General features: G+C 38.8%; 1 protein-coding gene across 1 annotated transcript; it reads left to right on the top strand.

The window, feature by feature from the left end:
* Positions 1–737: 737 nt before the first annotated feature.
* On the top strand, positions 738–18,733 carry LOC114268772 (calcium-dependent protein kinase 5-like). The gene is made up of 5 exons (XM_082887506.1): positions 738–1,090; positions 1,472–1,547; positions 6,939–7,113; positions 17,601–17,736; positions 17,830–18,733. The coding sequence occupies exons 1-4, from the start codon at positions 1,067–1,069 to the stop codon at positions 17,641–17,643; spliced, it is 318 nt and encodes a 105-aa protein (XP_082743632.1). The 5' UTR covers positions 738–1,066; the 3' UTR covers positions 17,644–17,736; positions 17,830–18,733.
* The last annotated feature ends 420 nt before the right edge of the window (positions 18,734–19,153 follow it).

Here is a 19,153-nt window from a genome sequence, read left to right as displayed (position 1 = left end):
TCATATTCTCTTCACCAATCTTCATCGGTCGTCTACTTCATTTTCTCCACTCTCGTCATCGGTTCCAAAACCCTAACCCTACCTTTGATCTTCTTCAATCCCTCCACAAGCCATATGTTTGAATCTAGACCCTACACTCCCCTCAACTGTTTCAGAACCTTTGTCTACAAAGGACTACCACTAGACTCGTCAGAATGACGATCTCGAACGGGCTGATTGCGATGAGAAAGATCAGGTGGTGAGGCACATTAATGCATTGGAAATGAAATCAGATTAGTGTTCCTACTTCAACATGAGATTCTTGTATCCTATCCAATTGAACAGGTGGTTGTTAGTGCTCCTATTTCAGGTTCTTTGTCAGAAATAGACATGTAGGTCACTAATACTAGTGGCACCTTAGTTCTTCACTAGGGGGGATACAAAATGGAAAAGAGTAAGTACACTTGTAAATATAATGATTTGCTTTGATTCAAGTTTTGAGCTATAGCATTAAAATGTTTTCTATCACTTTTGTCATTTTTTGAGGAAGTCGGTACTTCCTTCTCGTTCTCCTGAGGGAACTAGGATGTATAAGAACAGAGCTCGTAGAACTCCTTTTGTGAAAGTAAGTTACTGAATGGTGGTAGAAATTCAATTCATGGAGTGTCTTTCCATAAACTGAATATTGGTGACCTCTTTTCGACTTACCTAAGTCTACAACTAGATGCTCACTTTTTATTATTCATCGTTTTCTTTGTAGTCTAGCTCCAATTTCTTCTTGAAAATAGAGATTGATGATTCGACAATACATGCTATAGAGTTTCTTATAGTTGAGGAAGAACAGAACAAATGATAAATACCCATTGGTCTATAATTTGCTAGCTTTGTAGCTTTTGTGTAATCTATACCCAAAAAATTTACCTATTTAATTTCTTTAATTTTTCTTAATTCTTTTATTGGTAGGTTCAGAAATGATGGTGGTAACTTTCATGTTTCACTGACAGACAAGTTAATTCCAAATATTTCAATTCCTGAAGATCTTGTACTGATACAAGCGTATTTGAGGTGGGAAAGGAAGGGTAAACATATGTATGGTACTGAGGAAGAGAGGGCGAGTAACTAACGCTGGTTTATGAATGGATTAACTCAGACGATTCTTTGTGCTAAAACTTTGTATTCAATTACATGTTTTTTTTTTCTTTCAAAAGCGACGACCAATATTTGTGGTGAACAAGTTTTATTGGTTTTCAATTCCCAAACGAAGATCTGGGTTTTTATTTCTGCTCAAATAAGCTAGAAAAATAGCTTTTACAATCTTTTCATTCTCACACTGTGCCTAGTGTTTTAATGTTTCATTGTTTGATATCCCAGCATAAACATGTGGTTCTCACGAATTTGCCCATACACAAACATATGCCTTATGTTTTGTTGTGGGTGCTGCGAGTATGTATCGATGTTATTATTATTAAGTTATAAAACGTTGCATTTTCAGGTCATTCTGTCATTGTGCATGAGGATGTCTTCACTAACTGCGAGTAATGTCCCTACCCCGGCAACAATACCGTCAGGTGTATGGTTATAATTATAATGGATGTTTTAATTTGGAGGTGGTTTGTTTCAGTCTCTGCACTAAACTAAACTCCTAAACCTTAGGTGAATTTTTGAGCAAATCAACTAGGAGGCTAAATAAAAGAATCCCATCTAAAACTTAAAATAGTTTTTGGTTTATTTAGGATCAAATTTTGGAGGAAGATAAGGGGACCGAAGGTGAAAATAATTAAGGAGTGAGAAGTTCTTTGAAATAGTAAAAGTAAATGTGTGAGTAATTTTCTGACCACACTGCCCGCCTAGTAATCAGCTGGAGAGCACCGGCAGAATAGATGGCACCTGGCTGACCTGCAACAAAAAAAGAAGATTCTGGCGGTGGTTCGTCCACCCGGGGGCACTCCGACGATCAAGTCAGTATATCTCTCAAAGATAAATCAAGTGCTAAACTCACAAGCTTGAGTATCAAAAGCATACCTTAGACCCATGGGGGTGCCTCTCTTTTATAGCCAACATAAACGTAGTCCTAATAGAAGCCTAACTTCTATAGACTCAGGATTACTGCTAATCTTGAACTCCCAATAAGATTAGGATAAACTCTCTAAGAGTCTTATCTTAATATAAACTGAAGTCTTCTCTCATTCTAGGACTCTTGTCCCTTATCCACTTATCTCGGATTCCAATATCTTCGGAGATAACCTCGGCCTTGCCGAGATCACCTCAGCGTCACGACCAAGACACGTAGCACCTCGGCTGACACGTCGGCGTAACCTTGCCACGTGTTGGTACTTAGAAAATATATCCCCACAACTGCCCCCTAGGTTCTATTACCTCGGCATTATGAGGTGATGGAACCTATACTGTTCATTCATCTGTGCCCCTCTGTCCGAGATCAAACTTGCCGACCTCAAAGTTCCCTAGACTTTACTGTCCACTGGTGTCAAGAATCAAGTTTCATGCTTTCCAAGCTGCTTGAAATCGCACCTCCTAGTTGAGGTTCTGGTTCCATTAATTTGTAAACTCCAAGAGCTTTTGCAACTGCTCCACTTACACTCTCTGGTGAGTTCCCGATTTCCAGTCATCTATTTGACTCCGGTGATTTTCATATCAGCGTTCATTTCACTTGGTAGGTTCATAAACTCTTTACTTGCTATTAAGCTCGATCTTTCATAACTCTTCTGAATCTATTTACTTGCCATCTGTTGCCTTCTATTTTCGTCTCTCTTCAAGTTTTGAATTGTTTGAATGCCTGGCACTGTTCTTGTCATATCCGTTTTCTGTTGCTAGCATCGTGTCTGGGTCATTACTTTCTTGTTCTTCACATACTTACTTAGTGCCTGTGCACTTTGGCTTTATTCTTGAGCTTTGTCATCTTCTTGACTCTGATTTCTCTCTTCTTGTTTTTCTTGTTGTATTTCCATATTCTTGCCTTCGTTTCTGTTCTTTGTATAGTCTTAGAAACACGTCCCTTCTTAAAATTGTTGCCGAGATAATGGTAGAGAAGCTTTCCCAGCTGACGTCCAATGCTGAACCACTGTCAACTGTTGAAGTAGATTAGTCTGACGTTCTTACCCTAGTCCCTAGATCTTAGGGTCTTCATCTTTGTACTTTTGTTTTCTTTGCATATGCAACCTTTTTTGCTTCTGAAAAATGTCTGTTTGTTGGCCGATGTTAACATTCCTTGCTCCTTGATTATCATTCCTTCTTCCACTGTATTTGGTAGCCATGTCGGGTAATTGACTTCTCGGATGGCCTTGGGCTCTAGAAGTCTGTCTACTTCTTCCTCTACTGCTTCGACGTGCATCAACGTCGGTCCTCTTGCTCATTGGATTACAGGTTTGGCCGACCTGTCGACGTTCAGTTGGTGGCAAGTGACCTCGGGGTCAATGCTAGGCTTTTCGTAAGGTGTCCAAGCAAATACCTCAATGTTTGCTCTAAAAAAAAAGCTTCCAATTCTCTTTCTTCTTCTTCGACTAAGCCTAAGCCGAGAAGAAAGAAGCGTTCTTCATCCCCCTTCTGAACGAGGATTTTCAGTGCCTCTTCACTCCTCTCGGCTGGCTCCTTGCCGACATCATCTAGGACCTCTATGTCCTCGTTTTCAATCTCTGCCTTCTCTGGTTCTCGAATGCTGCAGGTGGATTTCATTGCTGCCATGGAGCAATTCTCCGCCTGCAGTTGATCCCCTCTAACTTCTTCAATCCCATGTTTTGTTGGGAACCGCAGTAGTTGGTGCAATGTTGAGGGAACTGCCCCCATTGCATGCAACCATGGCCTTCCCAAGATGATATTGTATGGCGAGGGCGTGTCAATCACCATGAATTCTGTCTTGATCTTCTTCTAACTGCTCTTGCATGATTCTATACTTAGAATATTTTGCATGTCTTATGTACTTTTCCTTCTTTGTGCAATCTTCTCGAGGTGACACACCTCGGTTATGCCACCTGACGTTTTTCTTCGGCAAGTACTTGTCCTGTAAATTGCTTACAAATTTCAACATGGATAAACATATACTAGTTTAATCTCAACTTCGTAAACTTTTCTTAAGTTATAACAAGTGCTAAACAATGATCTACTTGTAAATTACTACAAATTTCCACAAGTGTTAAACAATATATATCGGCTTACCTTCAACTTGTAAATTGCTACAAATTTCAACAAGTGAAGGTAAACAATGATCTCGGCTTAACTTCAACTTGTAAATTGCTACAAATTTCAACAAGTGAAGATAAACAATGATCTCGGCTTAACTTCAACTTATAAATTGCTACAAATTTCAACAAGTGAAGGTAAACAATTATCTCGACTTAACTTTAACTTGTAAATTGCTACAAATTTCAACAAGTGTTAAGCATTACTTCGGTTTAACTTTAACTTGTAAATTGCTACAAATTTCAACAAGTGAAGATAAACAATTATCTCGGCTTAACTTCAACTTGTAAATTGCTACAAATTTCAACAAGCGTTAAGCATTACTTCGGTTTAACTTCAACTTGTAAATTGCTACAAATTTCAACAAGTGAAGATAAACAATTATCTCGGCTTAACTTCAACTTGTAAATTGCTACAAATTTCAACAAGCGTTAAGCATTACTTCGGTTTAACTTCAACTTGTAAATTGCTACAAATTTCAACAAGTGAAGATAAACAATTATCTCAGCTTAACTTTAACTTGTAAATTGCTACAAATTTCAACAAGCATCAAGCATTACTTCGGTTTAACTTCAACTTGTAAATTGCTACAAATTTCAACAAGTGAAGATAAACAATTATCTCGGCTTAACTTTAACTTGTAAATTGCTACAAATTTTAACAAGCGTTAAGCATTACTTCGGTTTAAGTTCAACTTGTAAATTGCTACAAATTTCAACAAGCGTTAAACGCATTCTTCTTCTCTCTGCCCCCCCAGTGTGAACTTAAAATTCACTTGGGTTCTCATCATACATGTAGCTTCGACCTTGTCGCCGAGGTTTAATTCAAGCCGAGGTTGTCGGCCTTGGTTTCTCTATTGATCTTACTTGGCTCCAACCTGAGTTTGATTTTTCGGCCTCGCATCGGCGAGCCGTTTCTCTTCTCTTGTTCCGACGCCTTTGTTCCCGGCATGTCCTCCTTGGCCCTAGTATATTTCTCAATTCTGGCAAACTTTAGTCTGATCTTGCGTGTTTCCTTTTTATCTTCTGGGATCTCAGATCTGCTCATTGTGCTCTTCTATTTTGGGACTCGGGTCCAGAGATCTTATCTTCTGGAATCTTGGATCTGCTCACTCAGGTTGAGCTCTTCTTTTCTCGGACCTACTCATCTAGGCCGAGATCATGTCTTTTGGGATCTGGGATCCGGGATTTGCTCACTCAGGTTGAGCTCTTCTATACTTGAATGTTATCTCCTTGGGAGCGCTCATGCCCCCCTGTCTTTACATCCCTTCTGGAAGGGTCTTCGTTCCTCTGTAGGTATCTATCCTTCCATACCTGGAGGTCATCTTCGTTATAGTATCCGCTTCGATCTGTTGTCTTTGGTGTGTTACCTTCCTGGCCGGCATCTTTCACTCCGTGACTCTGGTCGCGAGTTTCTGTGTTGCGGTCGTCCTTCAACGTCGAGATCGATAGGTCTCCCACTCCCAGCAGGAGCATTGTCTCTAATCTGATCCTTCTGTCCGTCATTGGCCATCTATTCTTCTTTCTTTCCCACAGACGGCGCCAAATTGTGTGAGTAATTTTCTGACCACACTGCCCGCCTAGTAATCAACTGGAGAGCACCAGCGGAATAGATGGCACCTGGCTGACCTGCAACAGGAAGAGAAGATTCCGGCGGTGGTTCGTCCATCCGGGGGCACTCCGACGATCAAGTCAGTATATCTCTCAAAGATAAATCAAGTGCTAAACTCACAAGCTTGAGTATCAAAAGCATACCTTAGACCCATGGGGGTGCCTCTCTTTTATAGCCAACATAAACCTAGTCCCAATAGAAGCCTAACTTCTATGGACTCAGGATTACTGCTAATCTTGAACTCCCAATAAGATTAGGATAAACTCTCTAAGAGTCTTATCTTAATACAAACTGAAGTCTTCTCTCATTCTAGGACTCTTGTCCCTTATCCACTTATCTCGGATTTTGATATCTTCGGAGATAACCTCGGCCTTGCCGAGATCACCTCGGCGTCACGACCAAGACACGTAGCACCTCGGCTGACACGTCGGCGTCACCTTGCCACATGTTGGTACTCAGAAAATATATCCCCACAGTAAAGAATAGAATTTGATTTGGAAATCTTAGGGACTTGGATTGGTTATCATTTAGCCAAAGTTATAATTGCACATGGAGCTTATTTTCCTTTGTCATAGCTTCTCCTCCCACACTCTGATTGCATTTTAAGCTCACATACATTGAAAACTGTGTGCGCGCGTTTGCACTCATGTAATGGAGTTAAAAGCCGTTTTCTTTGTTTCTGTTAGAAAGGAAAAAGAAAAAAACCTCAGCTTTTGGATTATACATTTGTTTAAAGTATTACTAGGAATGCAGTTGGATTTATTTGGCAGAGTCACACAGAGTTATATGATGGTTTGGGCTGATAAACTAAAGAGGCACACTACGTTGGTTTGGGCTGGATTTATTTGGCAAAGTCTCACAAACCTTAGTAGAATTTTTGTCATAAACAAGAAGGATAAGCACGTGCGAACTAGATTTGTTCTATAGGCTCTCATTATAAATGCTCTACATATGTATACATATATATATACCTATTAAAATTCTATTCCTTTTCTAGGAAATGATTTTGATAGGATTAAACAAAAACATTGTGAGAAAACTTTTATGCTAAAAACTTGGAGGAAAGGCAGATGACAATTTTTTTTGTGGGTGAGAAATTGCTTTATTATAGACATTTGGAATGGCGCATTAATGAGCCTTTGGTTTCTTTGTAGGCCATCCTTGGGTTCAGGTTGATGGAGTGGCACCCGATAAGCCTCTTGACCCTGCAGTCTTAAGCCACTTGACATACTTTTCTGCCATGAACAAGCTTGAGAAAATAGCTCTTCGCGTAAATGTTAACTATGGTATCAGAAGTCACTGCTACATAGGGCCTCTGTATCTGGACTTGTATGCATTCTATTTTATATGATGATATACATTTAATTTCAAAATTTAACACATAGTACGCTTTTAGATCTAAGCTTTTAGCACATCTGTGACCTACTGGATAATTGTAATGACACGGCAGACCTAATCTCCAAGGTTAAAATGACTTGGCAAATAGCATTGTTGTTAGATGTAAGCTAGAACAAGGCTAAAGCTTCCATAAATCTCAAAAAGATGTTTCTTCATTCCTACATTACATTTGTGAATGCTATGTGTTTCTGATACTTCTCATCATAATTTGTTATATCTTTTAGAGTAGTGTGATACTAATATGGGAATGCTAATGTGCTCTATCATAGGTAATGATAGACTTATCCCCAAACCTAGTGGATAAAATATGTCCTATGTAGAGGAGTATCATTTACTCAGATGTGCGTACCAGTGACGCCCCGATTCTAAACCATTGCTTGCAGTCAAGGGAGAGTCACTAATGAGTCCTATAGTCAATAACCAGTAAGTTCCCAGATCGCCGGAAGAGTCAGTTTGGCCTCCCTTCTAAGTCCAGCTTTCTTAGGCAGCGCACTACCCTTTTGACAGATCTTAAAAGGTATTGACACAAGGTCTCATAAGCAACCATAAGGTTCATACATGTAAATATTAAAGTATAAGTACATAACAACCACGAATATCCTTAATTTCAAAAGCTTATTCTATTACATTACATCCCAAAAGAAGCTTAAATCTTCACACGAGTCTTACAAAATAACAAAAGGAAATTTCTAGCCTTCCTAAGATAGCCAAAAGTCTTCGAAGTTTTCCGGCTTGTCGTCTCCCGCTATAAGTTCCGCTTCATCACTTGGCATGATACGCCGTGAGCTTTAAATGCCCAATAAACACACACACACCCCACCCTTTTTTCCCAGTCCAATACACAATCACAATTATAACATCAAGTAGTAAAGCATGATACTCAAATAAATAAATAAATAAATAAAAGGGTTGAGTTAGATTGTTAGCAACTAGAAATCCCCCAAAGAGATTTCATCGTCCCAACCACAAGAATCGGACGCAAATTATTCGGTATGCCCCCTCTTTTGCTGCTTTGTTGCAGACCTAACCTCGGATGCCTACCAACGGTTATATACCGCGTAGCGCCAACCGTAGGGCCTCAAAAGAGACGGTAAAATAGGGCCTTGCCCAAATCCCTCCTCACACCAAACTACCTAGGGTCCGAATACAACCGCTCCGTTCAAGGGTTCCGAAAATCACTTGCGCAAGACTTTAACTTTCAATAGGGAACGCATCCCAACAATCCAAACATCACATATTTTCATCTTTTCATTACTCAAGTGCTCGAAAACCCAATGCCCTCCCAATTAGATTTCCCGTTGGATTAAATGTTTTAAAATCAAGGTTAGTCCAACTTATAAGACAATAATATCCATATAAGCATGCATTCTTAAGATCAGAAAGGTAAATAACATAACCACAACACATATAACATCATGCCAAGATATGACCACAAGCTAATAAGCAATCTCATGAACTCAAGGGTATAAAACATCCACACATAACAAAATTTCCAGACTTAGTATCGCATAAAGATTAAAATGAAAGGCCCATTTTAGATCCTTCACTTGACTTGGCCTTCCTATGGTTCGTAGGGAATTTGATCTAGTTTCTAGAACATTTTTCAGAAACGGGATTTCTTTTCCAGATTTTAAGATATGTAGAAAATATTCCAGCGCTGTCCAGGTTCTGTCCAGATCCTTCGATCGTTACGAAAAATTGATTTTCTTGCAAACCACTTAATGTTTTTCGATGAAAAAATTTTTTGTTGAAAGATAACACCTTAAGGAAGGTTTTGACATAAAATAGAGGTCCAGAATAATTTTGTACATTTTTCTAGAATTTCTGGAAGTGGGCTGCAAAAATAGATTCTAAGGTGCTTTGCCCAAAACAAGAAGATTTATGAAAAAGGGGTTCCACCAAGGGAAAGTTTCATTTCTTTTGTGATGAAAATATGATAACTATCACATGTTTAACTTAGAAATTTTTTTTGAAGAAGCGCTCTTGAAAAGTTGAGAGATTGATACAAAAGAAGATGGTTTTGTGCCAAAATGGGAAAAATACAAGAGAGATGAAATCAATACTCAACCCTTAGCATTTTTAACATGAGAACTCAGTAATAAAAGATCTGAAAACAGTACTTAGAACCCTTAGAAATATGTATTGAAAAAAGGAAAATGAAAGAGAAGGTTGTGCTTGTGGCTTACCTACTAAGCTTTGCACAAGAAGCTCTCTTCTTCCTCCTTCTTCTCCTCTAGACTTCTCTTTCTTTCTCTCCTCCCTCTCTCTAACCGAAATGTGTGTGTGAGTGAGTGTGTTGTGTGTGTTTGCAAGCTAGGGGGTGTGTTGGTATTTATAGACAAACCTTTGAGGCAAAAAGTCCTAAAAGTCCCTTAGTTGGATATGGATGGAAAGGTTAGGATTTGTTCGAATTCTAAAGGAATGGAAGGGATTTTGGGAGGCTTGTTCATTGATTTGGACAACTCCTAGTTGTAATGAGACTAGTTCTTGAATTTTGCATCCTAGGTCTAGGTCACTAGGTTGTGTTTTCCTAGAAGTTCATGATGGTGGTTCTTGAAAATTGGCTCCTCCTTGGGGAAGTGTGATGGGGTTACTATTTAAATCATTTTAGGTTCTAGGCACACTCCTCTAGGTGTATATATATATATAACAAGACTGATGGTACTTCAAGGTACAAGGTACAAGTACTAGTTTTTGGGGGAAGTTTTGAATTTAAATAAAGAGTGAGGGCTTGGAGTTAAATACATGTAACTTACGTAGAATTAAATTAGGTTAGGGAACCTAATCTGGCTAGGGTAATTCCTGTTTCAATAAAAATAAAATAGTAATGTTAACCGACAAGATTCGAATAAATTCATGTAACCAAGGGGCTTTAAGAAAATAATTCAACGTTAGGGAATACGTATATCAGGGGCTTCACAACCTATCCCCCTTAAAACAATTTCGTCCTCGAAATTCAACTACATACTGCCTTCGAAAAGCTCGGGGTAGTTTGCCGTCACCCAATCCTGGCGTTTCCAAGTGGATTCCTCAACTGCCCAATGACGCCATAGCACTTTCACCAAGTGAATTGTCTTGCCTCTAAGGTTCTTTTCTCGACGATCCTGTATTGCTTCCGATCCTTCTTTAAACGTAATATCTTTGTCAAGACTGATCTCTTCCCATTTGAGGACGTGTGTCGGGTCAGCAATGTATTTTCTCAACATAGATATATGGAAGACGTTGTGTATCCCTGCTAACTGCGGGGGTAGAGCTAATCTATATGCTACTTCGCCCACTCTTTTCAATACCTCAAAAAGTCTAATATATCGTGGCGACAGCTTCCCCTTTCTCCCAAAATGTACGACTCCACGCCTGGGTTGCACCTTAGAAACACGTGGCTATCTACTTCAAATATCAATGGTCTTCTCCTCTTTCTGCATAATTCTTTTGGCGGTCTCGGGCAGTCTTTAACCGTTGTTGGATCAATTTGACCTTCTCAGTAGTTTCTAGAACAAGTTCGGGTCCTATCAGATTTGCATCACCCACTTCCGTCTAACAAATCGGCGATCTGCAAGGTCGTCCGTATAATGCTTCAAAAGGCGCCATACCGATGCTAGCTTGAAAGCTGTTGTTGCAGGCGAATTCACCTAAGGGTAGGTGTCGTTCCCAACTTCCTTGAAAATCCATCACGCATGCTCTTAGAATATCTTCGAGTGTCTGGATAGTGCACTCAGATTGTCCATTTGTCTGTGGGTGAAAGGCGGTGCTAAAAGATAGCTCCATACCAAGAGCTTCCTGCAGGCTTCCCCAAAATCGAGAGGTGAATCGTGGATCACGATCTGACACAATAGATACCGGAATTCCATGTAGTCGAATGATCTTCCCAATGTAGAGTCTGCACATAGACTCTAAAGTGTCGGTCATCTTATAGGGTAAGGAATGCGCTGACTTGGTGAGGCAGTCCACGATTACCCATATAGCATCGTGCCCTCTAGGTGACTTAGGCAACCCCGTTACAAAATCCATCATCACGTACTCCCACTTCCATTCGACTATCGGTAGAGGTTACAACATTCTCCCTGGTTTCTGATGTTCCGCCTTCATTTGTTGGCATGTCAGACATCTTGCTACAAATTTAGCCACTTCCTTCTTCATTCCATTCCACTAATACTGCCTCTTCAAATCTTGGTACATTTTAGTCCCTCCTAGATGTATCACGAATGCAGAATGATGACATTCCTTCAGTACCCTTTCTCTAAGTAACTCGTCACTTGGTACAAACAACCTGCCTTTTTATCTTAAACTCCCATTAGGGTGAATTACCCAATCGGGCATGGGCTCTCCTGATTCCAGACGTCCCTTAATGTAGGCTACCTCTTGATCGTGCTTCTGGGCCTCCATGACCTCATTCATCAACTTAGGCATCGCCTTCTGCGCACTAAGATATGCTCTTGTATCTTGAGATTTTACTTGGATCCTGAACTCATTGAGTGTCTTAACCATATCCCATTCCTTGACGGAGATCTTAGCCATCATCCCCCTAGTCTTGCGACTTAGAGCATTTGCTATTACATTGGCTTTACCGGGGTGATATGAGAGAGTGAACTGGAAATCCTCAAGATACTCTATCCATCGTCTCTGTCTCAAGTTAAGGTCCTTCTGCGTGAATAGATACTTCAGGCTCTTGTGATCTGTGAAAATCTCAAATTGTTCCCCGTACAGGTAATGTCGCCACTGCTTTAGGGCAAAAACTACGGCTGCTAACTCCGAGTCATACGTGGGGTAGTTGCGCTCGTGAGGTTTTAACTGCCTGGATCCATACGCGACTACCTTTCCATTCTGCATGAGTACGCAACCTAATCCTTCTTTAGATGCATCGCAATACACAGTGTGCCCTTCATCTCGTTCTGGGATGGTCAAGATTGGCGCACTAGTCAACCTCTTCTTTAGCTCTTGGAAGGATTTTTCGCAAGCGTCGTCCCACTTATACTTTACTCCTTTTTGCGTCAAGCGAGTCATTGGTTTAGCTAGTTTGGAGAAATCTTGGATGAACCTCCGGTAATAACCGACCAATCCTAAGAAGCTGCGAATTTCTGACACGGTTTTTGGTAGTCCCTAATCTAATACTGCCTCCACCTTGGTTGGATCCACCGCAATCCCATTCTCTGATACCACGTGCCCTAAGAATTTTCACTTCATTCAACCAGAACTCACATTTACTTGCCTTGGCATATAACCGATTTTCCCTAAGAACTTGAAGGACAGTCCTTAAATGTTGCTCATGCTCTTCTTCAAACCTTGAATATACCAAGATGTCATCAATAAACACTACTACAAACTAGTCAAGGCATGGTCTAAAGATCTTATTCATTAGGCTCATGAATACTGCCAGTGCATTGGTTAGTCCGAAGGGCATTACTACAAACTCATAGTGGCCATATCTAGTACGAAAGACAGTTTTTGGTATATCCTCCTCCTTGATTCGTAGTTGAAGGTAACCTGACCTGAGACCGATCTTTGAATAGCACCTTGAGCTTCTAAGTTGGTCAAAAAGGTCATCAATCCTTGGGAGTGGGTATCGGTTCTTAATCGTGACTCGATTAAGTTGGCGTTAATCGATGCATAGGCTAAACGACCCATCCTTCTTTTTAGCAAACAACACGGGTGCTCCCTATGGCGAAGTACCTGGCCTAATGAATCCTCTCTTGAGCAATTCCTATAGTTGTGTCTTCAATTCTAGTAGCTCTGCTGGAGCCATGCGATACGGAGCCATGGATATTGGGGTAGTTTCAGGTTGTAGCTCGATGCTAAAGTCTACTTCCCGGATTGGTGGCAATCCTGGTAATTCCGTAGGAAATACATTTGCATACTCGCATACTACGTGCAGAAGTTCTATTTCTCCTTGGCCTTCCTCATTTAGAATCAGACTTGCTATCCTACCCGCAAGTTGATCGCGCCACTGTGTCCTACCTTTCGTTGAAGCCGTGGGGTCTTGTCCATCCTCCTTAAACTGAAAACATGCTCCGTTGGATGGGTAAGTCATCTCCTTCTTCTGGTAACTATCGATAATTGTTAAGGTATGAGTAACGAATCTATTTTTAAGATGAGGTCGGAGTAGGGTATCTTCATGAAGTTGAGTTTCCTCCCACAAGCTCCAAATCCCCTTGGATCCTACCTCATTCCACAAAGATGGTAAGACTCCTCCAAAATTTGATTCTTGATACGGTTCGGGATTTTAGCCACGGTTACTAGTCCATTCTTAAGGTTTCGATTTCCTGGTACCGCATTTCTATTGTTGCTTGCAAGCTCATGTTATTACTTGTCTCGAAGTAGGGCCCACCATTTGTTTTTCTTTGAGTGGGGGTGAGGCGTAAGTCAAAAATTACAGAGGCAATTCCTTATGGGTAAGCTACTAATTTAGAGTTTAATTATCCTAGGGTGTTCACATAGCACAACTTCATAATAATAATTACGAGATTCCTAAAATTGGATTGAAGTGGAGACGAAGAATACAAAGTAGTTATGGTGATAACATCAGGATTAACTGAAATATAGATGAACGGTATGATGTTATGGTTTTGAACTTCAATGTGATCAAGGTTATAGATGTAGTGAATAAACTAGATATTTAACTTGAAACTGCGTTGGCCATCCGCGTTTCAAACTGAATATCCAAGATTCATCACCGAGTAAAGAAAATGAAATTATTTACAAGAGGTCTTGGGCTAAATAATCAAGGGTCAAAGGAGGTTGAATTTACAAATAGTAGTATATAAAACAGGACCAGATGGACAAGACTTAATCTTGGAAAATGATGAAATTGAATAAAGGTTATGAATACAAGATGAGGATATGACAATCGATAGAAGACACGTAGAACTAATAGTATCCCCTACTGCGCGATGTGAGGCCTTACTCAAAGTTAAAACCATTTTACGATTTTGAAGTAGGTCCTCATGAGTTGATGTTGGTGTGCCTGAAATTCGAAGAAATTCCTTAAGATAGGTCAAGAAAGATTCTAACATAGTCAGGGCAAGGTAGTCTCTAACCGTAGGTCGAAACGCGTGGGTAAGGGTTGAACCTATGCTCTGATACCAAGTTGTGACGCCCCGATTCTACACCATTGGTTGCAGTCAAAGGAGAGTCACTAATGAGTCCTATGGTCAATAACCAGTAAGATCCCAGATCGCCGGAGGAGTTAGATTAGCCTCCCTTCTAAGTCCAGCTTTCTTAGGCAGCGCACTACCCTTTTGACAGATCTTAAAAGGTATTGACACAAGGTCTCATAAGCAACCATAAGGTTCATACATGTAAATATTAAAGTATAAGTACATAACAACCACGAATATCCTTAATTTCAAAAGTTTGTTCTATTACATTACATCCCAAAAGAAGCTTAAATCTTCACACGAGTCTTACAAAATAACAAAAGGAAATTTCTAGCCTTCCTAAGATAGCCAAAAGTCTTCGAAGTTTTCCGGCTTGTCGTCTCCCGCTATAAGTTCCGCTTCGTCACCTGGCATGATACCCCATAAGCTTTGAATGCCCAGTAAACACACACACACACCCCACCCCTTTTTCCCAGTCTAATACATAATCACAATTATAACATCAAGTAGTAAAGCATGATACTCAAATAAATAAAAAGGGTTGAGTTAGATTGTTAGCAACTAGAAATCCCCCAAAGAGATTTCATTGTCCCAACCACAAGAATCGGACGCGGATTATTCAGTATGCCCCCTCTTTTGCTGCTTTGTTGTAGATCTAACCTCGAATGCCAACCAACGGTTATATACTGCGTAGCGCCAACCACAGGGCCTCAAAAGAGACGGTAAAATAGGCCCTTGCCCAAATCCCTCCTTACACCAAACCACCTAGGGTCCGAATACAACCGCTCCGTTCAAGGGTTCCGAAAACCACTTGCGCAAGACTTTAGCTTTTAAATAGGGAACGCATCCCAACAATCCAAATATCACATATTCTCATCTTTTCATTACTCAAGTGCTCGAAAACCCAATGCCCAATTAGGTTTCCCGTTGAATTAAATGTTTTAAAATCAAGGTTAGTCCAACTTATAAGACAATAACATTCATATAAGCATGCATTCTTAAGATGAGAAAGGTAAATAACATAACTACAACACATATAACATCATGCCAAGATATGATCATAAGCTAATAAGCAATCTCATGAACTCAAGGGTATAAAACATCCACACATAACAAAATTTTCAGATTTAGTATCGCATAAAGATTAAAATGAAAGGCCTATTTTAGATCCTTCATTGGACTTGGCCTTCCTATGGTTCGTAGGGAATTTGATCTAGTTTCTAGAACAGTTTTCGGAAACGGGATTGTTTTTCCAGATTTTAAGATATTTAGAAAATATTCCAGCGCTGTCCAGGTTCTGTCCAGATCCGTCGATCGTTACGAAAAATTGATTTTCTTGCAAACCGCTTAATGTTTTTCGATGAAACAATTTTTTGTTGAAAGATAACACCTTAAGGAAGGTTTTGACATAAAATAGAGGTCCAGAATAATTTTGTACATTTTTCTAGAATTTCTGGAAGTGGGCTGCAAAAACAGATTCTAAGGTGCTTTGCCCAAAACAAGAAGATTTATGAAAAAGGGGTTCCACCAAGGGAAGCTTCATTTCTTTTGTGAAGAAAATATGCTAACTGTCACATGTTTAACTCAGAAAATTTGTTTGAAGAAGTGCTCTTGAAAAGTTCAGAGATTGGTACAAAAGAAGATGGTTTTGTGCCAAAATGGGGAAAATACAAGAGAGATGAAATCAATACTCAACCCTTAGCATTTTTAACATGAGAACTCAGTAATAAAAGATCTGAAAACATTACTTAGAACCCTTAGAAATATGTATTGAAAAAAGGAAAATGAAAGAGAAGGTTGTGTTTATGGCTTACCTACTAAGCTTTGCACAAGAAGCTCTCTTCTTCCTCCTTCTTCTCCTCTAGACTTCTCTTTCTTTCTCTCCTCCCTCTCTCTAACCGAAATGTGTGTGTGAGTGAGTATGTTGTGTGTGTTTGCAAGCTAGGGGGTGTGTTGGTATTTATAGACAAACCTTTGAGGCAAAAAGTCCTAAAAGTCCCTTAGTTGGATATGGATGGAAAGGTTAGGATTTGTTCGAATTCTAAAGGAATGGAAGGGATTTTGGGAGGCTTGTTCATTGGTTTAGGCAACTCCTAGTTGTAATGAGACTAGTTCATGGATTTTGCATTCTAGGTCTAGGTCGCTAGGTTGTGTTTTCCTAAAAGTTCATGATGGTGGTTCTTGAAAATTGGTTCCTCCTTGGGGAAGTGTGATGGGGTTATTATTTACAACAATGCTAGAGGGCCACAATGTTTGTGGCCACAATGGCTCAAAACTGCCAAAACGACGTCATTTTGGGTGCAAAACATGCCAAAACGACGTCGTTTTGGCAGTTTTGAGCCATTGTGGCCACAAAAATTGTAGCCCTCAAACATTTTCCTATTATTTAAATCATTTTAGGTTCTAGGCACACTCCTCTAGGTATATATATATATAACAAGATTGATGGTACTTCAAGGTACAAGGTACAAGTACTAGTTTTTAAGGCAAGTTTTGAATTTAAATAAAGAGTAAGGGCTTGGAGTTAAATACATGCAACTTAGGTAGAATTAAATTAGGTTAGGGAACCTAATCCAGCTAGGGTAATTCCTGTTTCGATAAAAATAAAATAGTAATGCTAACCGACAAGATTCGAATAAATTCAAGTAATTGAGGGGCTTTAAGAAAATAATTCAACATTAGGGAATACATATTTCAGGGGCTTCACAGTACCTATTATTTTTCCATTTGTATTTCTTTTTTATGTATGTTCTTGGTCATCATCTTTGTCCCCTATTATTTGAGGACCCAGAAACAAGCATGTTCATCTCTCTCTTTGGTGGTTATTGATTGTGTTGATGCTGGAATTGACATTGAACATGGAAAGATAGAGTTCTTTTATTATGATTTTATGGGTTGTATGCAGTATTAGTCTGAATGCATTTTTGGCCTTTGAATAGGATGGGTTGATTGCCCCTAAGATGCATTATGCATTATTATGACTATTGTTATTAACTCTTTTTTAAAAGTTTTATTTAGCTAGTTCCAAATTGCTGGAGCAAGGTCTATTTGAAGTGAGTTTACATTAATAAATGTATGTCTCATTCACATCCTAAAATTGTAGTCTTTTTTCTACATGTCTTTAGATATGATGTCTTCTTATTCATTTCATAATACTTCTTTAGATTGATGCTCTACATATTGATACAACAATTTTTTTTTTTCCAACCACTTCATGTGGAAAACATTTTCTCCAATTTTGAGAACTCTACCCCACATTCTCTGATGTTTTTTGTTTTCTAATTTTCTGTTTACTTATAGTATTTTTCTTTTCTTATTTCTTTCCAGCAATTTGAGGTGGAATAAGTTGCGAGATGCCATTCCTCCTTAAATTGCATTCCCTAGGTAACTATAGACGTAGTTAGGGGATACCTGCACAAGTCATTGTTTGCCACTATGGAGTTCATAATTGAGAGTGAAAAAGGTACATGCATATTCTATTTCTTGATTTCTCTTGTACAAAATAATCAATGTACTTAATTAGCTTCCATTCTACTGTGATGTTTTCTTCAACTAGTCTCCCTGATCAACCAGTGTCTCCTGAACTGGTCATATTTTACATTACTCAGGACACGCAAAGACATTCATTACTTCCTGAACTAAGATTAGGTTGTTTCTTGTTCTCCTTTCCCCTCTCTTTCTAGTTTTTATGAATTATAAAGGGCCAAAGTAACATTTTTCCAGCTTCCATGTCCTTACGAACCTTGTAGTTATAGTTTTTTTAAACACTGATAAGCATGAAGGTTGATGAAAGTCGAAGGGCCTGCTGATACATTTTTAGCAAAACGGTGATCATTATTGTTTTGCATTTGGTAGGGACCTCTTAAAGTTAGCTCATTGCTACACTAAGATTGTCATATTGACAATAGTTGTTGCTGACTAGATGGTTTCCAAGTAACTGGTAAAATTGGCACTCAGTGCTCAATGTTTGATCCTCTTAAGGGCGAGCTAACAGTTGAAGTGTCTATAGTTCCTATTCATTCCATTGATATCCACTTGCTTCATGTAGAGTCAATTCTGGTTGAAGAAAGGATCATAACTGAAACCTCTTTAATTCAGACTACGCAGGCATGCAACATTTCATATTTTAGAGTCAATTCTAGTCAATTCATTCTTTTGGACTAAATATTAGACTTAATTAATTTACGATTTGTAGTTATACTTTTTGGATGTTTAAAGTTGTATTTTAGAGATTAGTGAACCTTATGATTTGGATTCTTTTCTTGGTTTGTATATTTGAGGTTGTTATCAGCTTGATATGATAGAAGTTGAGGATGGTAGTTAGTATGTAGGTTGTTTGGTGTATGGATATTAGATTTTTTTACTTAATTCATAGTTGTTGCTTCAGCTTGGTTTGTTCACAGGTTGCATTTTATAAGCTAAGGTCGCATACTGTTAGGCAGTGTTATATTCCTGTATATATATATTACATTTTAAAATAATCTTCTACGTCATATAAAATTATGTCATAAAAAGTGTAATAATTTATGACATAAAAGAAAATACCATAAAAGATTATATACTACATATAAAGTATGTCATAAATATATTAAAAATGACCTTCTACGACATACAACATTATGTCATGAAAAGTGTGATGATTTATGACATGCAAGAAAATGCCGTAAAATAATATATGCAACATATAAAGTATGCCATAAATATATTCAAAATAACCTTCTATGGCATGCAAAATTATGCCATGGAAAGTATGATGAGTTATGGCATGACAAAAATATCGTAAAAAATTATATACGACATACAAAGTATGTCATTAATGTTTAATTTATTACTTTTTATAACTTTACCTGCATGTCACAAATGATACTCAACTTTCCATG

This window comes from Camellia sinensis, chromosome 9, assembly GCF_055761805.1.
Source record: "Camellia sinensis isolate YWXY chromosome 9, ASM5576180v1, whole genome shotgun sequence".
In the NCBI taxonomy this organism is placed as follows: Eukaryota; Viridiplantae; Streptophyta; class Magnoliopsida; order Ericales; family Theaceae; genus Camellia; species Camellia sinensis.
Note: the sequence above shows the minus strand (reverse complement) of the source record. Positions and strands in the feature narration are given on the sequence as shown.

Excerpts from the sequence above, each read along its gene's own strand:
- LOC114268772 (XM_082887506.1), top strand. The coding sequence starts at position 1,067 with ATGTATGGTACTGAGGAAGAGAGG. Across the intron at positions 1,548-6,938 it reads CCCGGCAACAATACCGTCAG|GCCATCCTTGGGTTCAGGTT; the intron begins GTGTATGGTTAT and ends GTTTCTTTGTAG. Across the intron at positions 7,114-17,600 it reads GGGCCTCTGTATCTGGACTT|CAATTTGAGGTGGAATAAGT; the intron begins GTATGCATTCTA and ends ATTTCTTTCCAG.